This window comes from Chaetodon trifascialis, chromosome 18, assembly GCF_039877785.1.
Source record: "Chaetodon trifascialis isolate fChaTrf1 chromosome 18, fChaTrf1.hap1, whole genome shotgun sequence".
NCBI lineage: Eukaryota > Metazoa > Chordata > Actinopteri > Chaetodontiformes > Chaetodontidae > Chaetodon > Chaetodon trifascialis.
Genome location: NC_092073.1, coordinates 24,305,001 through 24,315,000, shown reverse-complemented (window position 1 = coordinate 24,315,000; position 10,000 = coordinate 24,305,001). Strand labels below are relative to the sequence as shown.

The 10,000-nt window shown below is 46.7% G+C and overlaps 1 protein-coding gene across 5 annotated transcripts in view; it reads left to right on the top strand.

Moving 5' to 3' along the window:
- The window catches only part of ptprma (protein tyrosine phosphatase receptor type Ma), a 142,404-nt gene that overhangs the window by 90,231 nt on the left and 42,173 nt on the right, over positions 1 to 10,000 (top strand). For 3 of the 5 annotated variants that reach the window (XR_011603275.1, XM_070985605.1, XM_070985603.1), the window contains 2 exons: positions 1,057 to 1,189; positions 9,424 to 9,456. Coding sequence is in view for 4 of the 5 variants with exons in the window: in XM_070985605.1 (XP_070841706.1) it covers positions 1,057 to 1,189; positions 9,424 to 9,456 (166 nt within the window). In the remaining variant the exon portion in view is untranslated. The remainder of the gene's footprint in view (positions 1 to 1,056; positions 1,190 to 9,423; positions 9,457 to 10,000) is intronic. The other 2 variants (XM_070985606.1, XM_070985604.1) reach the window with 1 other exon arrangement.

Genomic DNA, 10,000 nt, shown 5'->3' with positions numbered 1-10,000 from the left:
CGTTAACAGTGAGGAAGGGTCATTAACAGTGAGGAAGGGTCGTTGACAGTGAGGACGGGGTCGTTAACAGTGAGGAAGGGTCATTAACAGTGAGGACGGGGTCGTTAACAGTGAGGACGGGGTCGTTAACAGTGGCGAAGGGGTCATTAACAGTGAGGAAAGGTCGTTGACAGTGAGGACGGGGTCGTTAACAGTGAGGAAGGGTCGTTGACAGTGAGGACGGGGTCGTTAACAGTGAGGAAGGGTCGTTGACAGTGAGGACGGGGTCGTTAACAGTGAGGAAGGGTCGTTGACAGTGAGGACGGGGTCGTTAACAGTGAGGAAGGGTCGTTAACAGTGAGGAAGGGTCATTAACAGTGAGGAAGGGTCATTAACAGTGAGGAAGGGTCGTTGACAGTGAGCAAGGGGTCGTTAACAGTGAGGAAGGGTCATTAACAGTGAGGAAGGGTCGTTAACAGTGAGGAAGGGTCATTAACAGTGAGGAAGGGTCGTTAACAGTGAGGAAGGGTCATTAACAGTGAGGAAGGGTCGTTGACAGTGAGGAAGGGGTCGTTAACAGTGAGGAAGGGTCATTAACAGTGAGGAAGGGTCATTAACAGTGAGGAAGGGTCGTTAACAGTGAGGAAGGGTCATTAACAGTGAGGAAGGGTCATTAACAGTGAGGAAGGGTCGTTAACAGTGAGGAAGGGTCATTAACAGTGAGGAAGGGTCATTAACAGTGAGGAAGGGTCGTTGACAGTGAGGAAGGGGTCGTTAACAGTGAGGGAGGGTCATTAACAGTGAGGAAGGGTCATTAACAGTGAGGAAGGGTCGTTAACAGTGAAGAAGGAGTCGTTAATGGTGACAAAGGCTCGTTAATGGTGGTTAATGCTGGTTATAGATCGGTGGATCGTTGGTGCAACCGGGAAACCAGAACCAACCAAAACTGGTCCAAGTGGTCAAAGTAGTTAATGGTTGTCGGTAGTATTTCATAGTATTTTAACAGTAATTGATTGTAGTACTTGGTACATCAGGTGATGGTGGTTTCAGATCATTAATGCTGGTTCATGTTTTCAGGAGCTGCGACCAGAAACCCAGAACCAGAACAAGAGAAACCCTCAGATCACACGGTGAAGATTGCTGGATCCATTGCCGGCATCCTGCTCTTCATCATCATCTTCCTCGGAGTCATCCTGCTGATGAAGAAACGGTAAGAATATCTCACACACACACACACACACACACACACACACACACACACACACACACACACACACATGAACCACATGATGGATTTTAAGGTTAATTACAATCGATTAACGTCTGAATCAGAATCAGAAAGAACTTTATTGCCAAGTACGATTTTACGCATACGAGGAATTTGTTTTGGTGAAGTTGGTGCTTGACACATCTACTAAAAAGAAGTTATTAAAAAAATAAAAATGTAACAATATAAATATATATACACAAGTCTGTTTCTCCGAACCACAGTCTGTTTTTTCAGAAAGAAGTCCAAGCTGAGCGTTAATGTAACGCACAGAGTTATGGCAGTGTCAATGTGACAAGATGAGGCAGAGGTGGAGTGTGAGGAGTGTCGGGGGGGTTCTGGGCCTTGTTAATAAGGCTGACAGCAGACGGGAAAAAACTGTTGTTGTGGCGTGAGGTTTTGGTCCTGATGGACCGCAGCCTCCTGCCAGAGGGGAGTGTCTCAAAGAGTTTATGTCCGGGGTGGGAGGGGTCAGCCACAGTCTTACCTGCACGCCTCAGGGTCCTGGAGGTGTACAGGTCCTGGAGAGACGGGAGATTGCAGCCGATCACCTTCTCTGCAGACCGAATGACACTTTGCAGTCTGCCCTTGTCCTTGGCGGTGGCAGCAGCGTACCAGATGGTGATGGAGGAGCTGAGGATGGACTCGATGGCTGTGTAGAAGTGCACCATCATTGTCTTTGGCAGACTGAATTTCTTCAGCTGCTGTAGGAAGTACATCCTCTGCTGTGCTTTCTTGATGAGGGAGCTGATGTTGGGCTTCCACTTGAGGTCCTGGGAGATGATGGTTCCCAGGAAGCGGAAGGACTCCACAGTGTCAACAGTGGAGTCACAGAGGGTGATGGAGGCAGGTGATGCTGAGTTCTTCCTGTTGTCCACAACCATCTCCACTGTCTTTAGAGCGTTGAGCTCTAGGTTGTTCTGGTTCCACCAGGTCACCAGATGGTCAACCTCCCACCTGTAGGCGGACTCGTCGCCATCACAGGTGAGACCGATGAGGGTGGTGTCGTCCGCAAACTTCAGCAGCTTGACAGACTGATGACTGAAGGTGCAGCTGTTGGTGTTGTAGTGTGTACTACCTTAATTTGATGTTGCATTCGTTGATAAAATGTCGGGGCACCACCTTCCTCAGCTAAGAAGGACTGCAGAAATTAACTGCTATAACGCTGCTAAAACTAACGAATGGACTAACTGTAAATCAGTCTGATAACCTGAAGTGTAAGTTCCGGATACAGGGATCGTAGATATTCAGTTCAAAAGGACACCGTCTAACCAGGACTTAAATCAAAATATCATTTATTAAGCAGAATTGTGGATAATGGGTAATGTACCATGAATAATAAGACAGAAGATGGGAGGTGATATGACAGAACACACAAGAAACTTATGGCAACACAAGGGTAAATAAATTGGCGATAGTGAGAGGCAGTCGAAAGGGAATAATGGGGACGCGAACGCAGAGTTAAGGGAAAGAACGATTAATGGAGAGAATTTGGACGAATTGACCGTCTCTTAACCTCACGGACCAACTCTTATTCAAACCCGCTTAGCGTGCCTACTTGGTTGCTGGCGTCCCGTTGTGCTCTGCTCCGAACTAACTCGAAGACGTTCCAGATGTTCGTCCGTGGCTCGATCTGCTTGGTGGTCTAGTGGAAAGCCCAGGCACCAAGGTGACGAGCTGGTGCTGAACGAGGCGTCTCTGGAACTGGTTCTGCGGTGTCGGTTACAGATGAGGGACTGCTCCGGATGGTTGTGAACCGGACCAAGGATCAACAGCTGGCTGCAGGGTTTGGTTCGGTTGAGTCCGTGACGGATTATTTTAGACTGATAGTACAAATTAAGAGTCTCTTCGATGGCCAGTCGAAGAAGGCTACAAAATTAGTATTACTTGCCTAAATTCACTGATGTTAAAAACAAAACGTTTGGCTAAATAGAAAGTTAACTTTAAAGTTTACGGCAAATTATAAGAATACGTCTTCTGAAGATAATTTACGCTACTCGGAATGGCTGGGAGTAGCTCGAAGACGAAAAACTTAAAGAGCAAAACGACTGTGCAAAACTTAAGACAAAGAAGTAAGAAAAAGAACTCAGCTGAGAGTAACTAGACGTGAAAAAGAAACCAAAAGAACTACAAAAACTAACAACTAAAAACTGAGTAACGCACACTACACGCAGTCTTTAAAGGTCGCTCCGGGGCGTGTCGAAAGGCCATCGAATCACGTGAGACGGTTTGTGACGCGCGATCGCCTCAAGGAGCTGAACTAATCAATGATTCATACGAGGGGCTCATCTGCTTCTCACTATGGTCAATCACATATAATTTCAATGACAAATTTTCAATGACATTTCAACATTGTTCACAGCATGCATTAGACACTTTCTATGGTTGGGTGAACATTAAATGATAATCCTGGTACAGTTTCATCCCAACATGAATAATTACTCAATGTATAACTAACACAAAAATAAAGATAGGAATAAAGAAGGCAGACTATATTTGCCAAAAATGATTATCACGATTACGGTTACTTATCGATAAATGTGCCAAGTCAAGCATATTCAATCTGACGGTTAGGAAACTCTGGATGGCAGTATGGTTTGTGGTGACAATTCAGACAAACTTTTATAAAACCGTTAAAATCACAACTTGGTCATACTTCAGGTCAGAGATACTGGAAAAACACCAATATTATGCGTACAGTGAGTCTTGTAGGGTGAAAACATCAAAAGTTAAGTTTAACATAGAATCTGGTTATCCCGGAGTATTGAGAAAAAGCACACAAGCATACACAAGTTGCTTCAATGGATGTCCGGTTTACGACCCATCAGCATTTGCTGATGTTTGTGGATGTTCCTCTGGAGCCTGGCGTTTGTCTCTCCAGACAGTTTTATTGTCTTGATCTCTCTTGGGGCTATCAGGAGAGAATTAGCGTTGCCATGAGAAACATAGTGAGGAGAAGGCCACCTTTGATGTTGAGGTGTCTGTGTCCCTGGCTTCCCTGAAAAGAAAACATGGAGGAGATGTCTCTTGTCCAGACATCTTGTCTCTGAAATTAACACCTTCCCTGTAAACAGTTCAAATGGTCAATAGCTCATGAAAGTTGGGATGCTTTACAACTCCATTTCTCCTGAAGGAATGCAGAGAGGGTAAGAGAAGGTCAGTTAGAGGCCAGTTCTGCTACAGTGTACAGGGAGAAGAGCAGAGGAGAAAGAACGCAGCCCTGAGGGGATCCGGTGCTGATGGTCTTTGAGTCGGAGACGTGTTTCCCCAGCTTCACGCACTGTTTCCTGTCAGACAGGAAGTCTGTAATCCATCTGCAGGTGGAGTCAGGCACGCTCAGCTGGGAGAGCTTCTCCTGAAGCAGGGTTGGAATGATGGTGTTAAAGGCAGAGCTGAAATCCACAAACAGGATCCTGGCGTAGGTTCCTGCGGAGTCCATGTGCTGGAGGATGAGGTGGACGGCCAGGTTGACTGCATCGTCTACAGACCTGTTGGCTCTGTAGGCAAACTGCAGGGGGTCCAGGAGAGGTTGGGGATGTCTTTGAGGTGTGAGAGTACAAGGCGCTCAAAGGACTTGATGACCACAGAGGTCAGGGCGACGGGTCTAAAGTCGTTAAGTCCTGTGGTCCTTGGCTTCTTGGGAACAGGGATGATGGTTGAGGACTTGAAGTTTGTGATCTGTCTGAGCCCTTTCCAGACAGACGCAGAGTCGTTAGCTGAGAAGTGGTGTTGGAGCTTCTCAGAGTGCAGCCGTTTAGCCTCTTTCACCGCCTTGCTAAACTTATACTTCGCTTCTTTGAATCTGTCTTTGTCCACACTCCTGAAGGCCTCTTCCTTTGCCAACCTTAGCTGTCTGAGTTTGGCTGTGAACCAGGGTTTGTCCTTGTTGTAACTCACCCTGGTGCCTGATGGGACACAGCAGTCCTCACAGAAGCTGATGTAGGACGTCACAGCCTCTGTGTACTCATCCAGACTATTGGTAGCAGTCCTGAACACATCCCAGTCAGTAGAGTCCAAACACGCCTGGAGATCCTCCACAGCCTCACTGGTCCACTTCCTTGATGTCCTCAATACAGGTTTGCAGAGCTTTAGTTTCTGCCTTTATGCAGGAAACAGGTGGACCATGACGTGGTCAGAGTGGCCCAGTGCAGCATGGGGGACGGTGTGATAAGCATCCCTGACAGTGGTGTAACAGTGATCCAGAATATTCTCCTCTCTGGTCGGGCATTTAATAAACTGTCTGTATTTAGGGAGTTTGTGAGTGAGGTTACCTTTGTTAAAGTCGCCAAGGACAATAACTAAAGAGTGTGGGTTGGTCCGCTCCACACACTGCATGTAGGCCTGCAGCGGGATGTAAACGCCGACCAGAATGAATGAAGCGAACTCACGGGGTGAATAAAAAGGCTTACAGTTAATGGTAAAAGATTCCAGGTCAGGAGAACAGTGCTGCTGGATCAGTCACTCAATTCAATTCAATTCAATTCAATTCAATATTCCTTTATTAGTCCCACGAGGGGAAATTCCAATATACAGCAGCATCAATAAAGTGTATAAAGTATTAGAACAAGTGCAATGCAAATTCAAAACAAGTATATATACAAGAGTGGGATAAAAGAATAACGTCATCCTAAGAAATTGTAGATAGTATTTACAGATTGTTATGCACTGATTATTGCGTTATTGCACAGAGTGTAAACATATTATTGTTCAGATTACTTGGAGCAGTTTCTGTTGTAGTCTGACGGCTGCAGGAAGGAAAGACCTGCGACGCTCCTTCACACACTTTGGATGCAGCATCCTGTCACTGATGTGTTGGAGGGGGTGGGAGTCATTGTCTGTCATGGAGGACAGCTTGGCTGTCATCCTCCTCTCCCCCACCTCCTCCACCTGTTCCAGAGGACATCCCAGGATAGAGCTGGCCTTCCTGATGAGTTTGTCCCGCCTCTTCCTGTCAGCTGCTGTGATGCTGCTCCCCCAGCAGACTACACCATAGAACAAGGCAGAGGCCACAACAGAGTCATAGAAGGTCTTCAGGAGTGCCCCCCCCACCCCAAAAGACCTCAGCCTCCTGAGCAGATAGAGTCTGCTCTGTCCTTTTTTATAAAGTGCAGTGGTGTTATGAGTCCAGTCCAGCTTGTTGTTCAGATGAACACCCAGGTACTTATAAGATGTCACCATCTCAACGTCCATCTCCATTCTCCAGTGTTGTGCCTGTTCATATTTTGGGCAAATGTGAACTGAACATACTGTGTTACTGCCTGATGAACGTTACTGTGAACTCGTTCATCCTGGTGAATGGCATGCTCTCTCAGATTAACTTCATTCAATAGGGTGCCAGATTTCTAAAGGACCTTCCTGGCGAAACCCAGCTAAAACACACCATAAACAGGCCTTAATATGTAGCAGAAAAAACACCCAACCTGGCAACACAGCCAACGGTGCCACACCGCCGCATGCGTCATCAAAACAAAAAGCAGCATGTAGGTGACAAAGTGGCAAGGAGAATGCGTATGATCATTTAAACGAGTTTTATGACAAGATCGGTGAGGATTTGAAAAATCTTACATTTCTGTGCAAACTTTGCCCGCCGGCTTTCAAATACAAAATCTGCACTTCAGTCACATGGGGTGAAAGCTGCAGCTGCTGCTACTGTGGACTGAATGGACAGTAACAAAGCATTAAAGCAGCAATGAGGAAATGCTGTCCCCTCGATGCTAATGGAAACCCTGGTTGGATAAGGATTCAAAATTGGATATGAAGATGAAATCTGACGCATAGTTACGGTGTTAAAACTGCTAAAATAATTGCTGTCTGTGGTTCTTTATGGGCTGTGGCAATAATTTTGAAAAGTAATAGCTGGCGCCATCTTGATCATCAGGTCCGCCATGATTCTCCTCCACCTGCTCTTTGGTGCCGTGGGGAGCTCCGTGTTTCCTGACCGCCATCTTTGATTTCTGTTTTTATTGTCGTTAATGTTACTTATTAATGTCTGATTGTGGTGACCAGGACACCAGAAGAAGAACCTGCAGTTAAAGTTAATGGTAGCAGACGGCTGCTAATCTGCAGCCTGCAGCATTTCATAGTTAGAGCTAGTTCATAACAGCTGGTGATATTCAACCAGCAGACCATAGTAATCAGTGTTTTCAGTGGTAGTTAATGTTAGTTACTGGTTAATACTGGTTAATACTGGTTAATACTGGTAATTCATTCATTCATTCATTCAAACAGAACCCCCGAAGTGAGATCCTGTCACTACTGTAGTACTTAAACTGTAATACTGCTATTATAAAGGAAATGTATATAAATGAAGTTCCATCAAAATACATCATGTCCACACACACACACACACACACACACACACACACACACACACACACACACACACAGTGACAGTGAGGATGATGAGGATGAATAATTGAGCAGGTTGCAGCAGTAATCAGCATTAAACTATATGTGGACCGACTTTATTCTCCGACATCAAACACACACCCCCGCTGGGACACACACACACACACACACACACACACACACACACACACACACTTAAACACACAGAGAAATGCTTGTGTGTTTGGAGAACGTCGACCATAAGAGAGAAATTTAGATGAAAGAGCGTTTTATTCTTTGTTTTTCTTCAGTCGCCTCGAGCAGAATGGCTCCAGGCTACACACACACTTATGAAAAGAGCGAACGCGCGCGCGTGTGCGTGTGTGTGTGTGTTTGTGTGTGTGTATGTGTGTGTGTGTGTGTGTGTGTGTGTGTGTGTGTGTGTGTGTGTGTGAGCGTGTGTGCTGGTGCAGCGTGGTGAGTTTCAGTCGGACTCGTCTGTCGGGTCGATCGAGCTCTGATCTCTGTAACAGATATTAGAGAGAGAGGCGGCTGTTCGGTCTCTAATGAGCTGTTTAATGTTGACGGGGTGCGTTTGATTTCCGCTCTGCCAGCAGACAGAGGTCAGACTCATTACAGCAGCAGGGTGGAAACAGGAAGCGGGACGTTTCAGCTCTGACTGGCTGCAGGCTGATCACAAGCAGTAACCTTCCACCGCTCACAACTAGTTTTTTGTTGCTGCAGGTGGAGCATGCCGTGAACGCTCCACCTGTGACGGAGTCGTTCTTAGTCCTGACGTGTTTGATTCAAGGACAGACTCATTCTTTGGAGGCAAATCAGCCTCAATGATTTCTGTAAATGTCTGCTGATTGTGAATCTGATGCAGCGACACGTTTCACAGACCGAAAGATGTGGAACGCTCCACAAACACCTGATTGGATCATTCCACAGGTGAACAGGCTGATTGGTCACAGGTGAGAGGATCATGATTGGCCATGAAAGGGGCGTCCTGGAAAGGCTCAGTCGATCACAGAGGATGGAGGAGGTTCACCACTTTGTGAACACATGAAGGATGAAGGAGATGAACACATCAAGCTTCTATCAGTGAACAGTTTGATTATTGATTATTGATCGTGGTTTGATTGATGTTTCAATCAGACTGTTCAGGATCAGAGTTGTCATCGTAGCAGAAAATTGAAACATTCAAGTAAAGTAAAAGTACCTCAAACTTGTACTGAAGTACAAAGTACAAGGAATAAAACCAGGACGAGACTTTCCGAACACGAATCCCTGAATGATCGCTGATCACTGATTGGACCGTCGTCCTTACTGAGCAGATTCACTGATCATGAGAGGAGTTTCAATAAAGTTTATTGAGGAGAGAAACAGAGACAAGCTGAGAGTCAGAACAACATGTGAAATACTGCTGCAGTGATCTGAAACAGACGAAGAAGAACAGATGGTTTAGAAGAGACCGTGGAGCCGCTCACTGTCTCAGCTGACAGAGTATCGATCGATCGGGTGATCGATCGGATCAAACGGAACTCTCATACCTAAAATCTGCACAGGTGTACCTGCTAACATGGACTCAGGTACGCCATTGGTCTTCAAGGTCTCTTCTGTTCTCTCGTTCTCCTCCAATCAGATGTTTGCCCTCCCCCTCACACTCTGATGGACTCCTTGTACCGGCCAATCACCACTCTCCACTCCTCCACCTCCACACAGAATGATTTAACTCATCTGTTCTGTTTTTCTCTCCAAGACATTAATCTGTTGTTTTCCTTTTTCTGTTTTTCTGTTTTTCTTTCCCTCCATTCCATCCCTCCCTCTGCTCCGCCCCCACCACTCAGACGAAGAAATTATCACTCCTACACTTACTACCTGTGAGTAACCTGTTTGACCTCTGACCTCTCACCTGTGACCTTCACCTTCACCTTAACATCAAACCTCAACACCTGAAACACTAGTGTCCTAGTGTGTACCTGTCTGTATTCCTGCTTATCCTTTAATCTGTGACCCCTGACCCCCGAACCTAAACCCCCGACCCCCTAACCTTAACCCCCGACCCCCGAACCTAAACCCCTGACCCCCTGACCCCCTGACCCCTGAACCTAAACCCCTGATCTCTGAACCTAAACCCCGACCCCTGAACCTAAACCCCTGACCCCCCGACCCCTGAACCTAAACCCCTGACCCCCTGACCCCTGAACCTAAACCCCTGACCCCCCGACCCCTGAACCTAAACCCCGACCCCCGAACCTAAACCCCTGACCCCCCGACCCCTGAACCTAAACCCCGACCCCTGAACCTAAACCCCTGACCCCCTGACCCCCTGACCCCTGAACCTAAACCCCTGACCCCCTGACCCCCTGACCCCTGAACCTAAACCCCTGACCCCCTGACCCCTGAACCTAAACCCCTGACCCC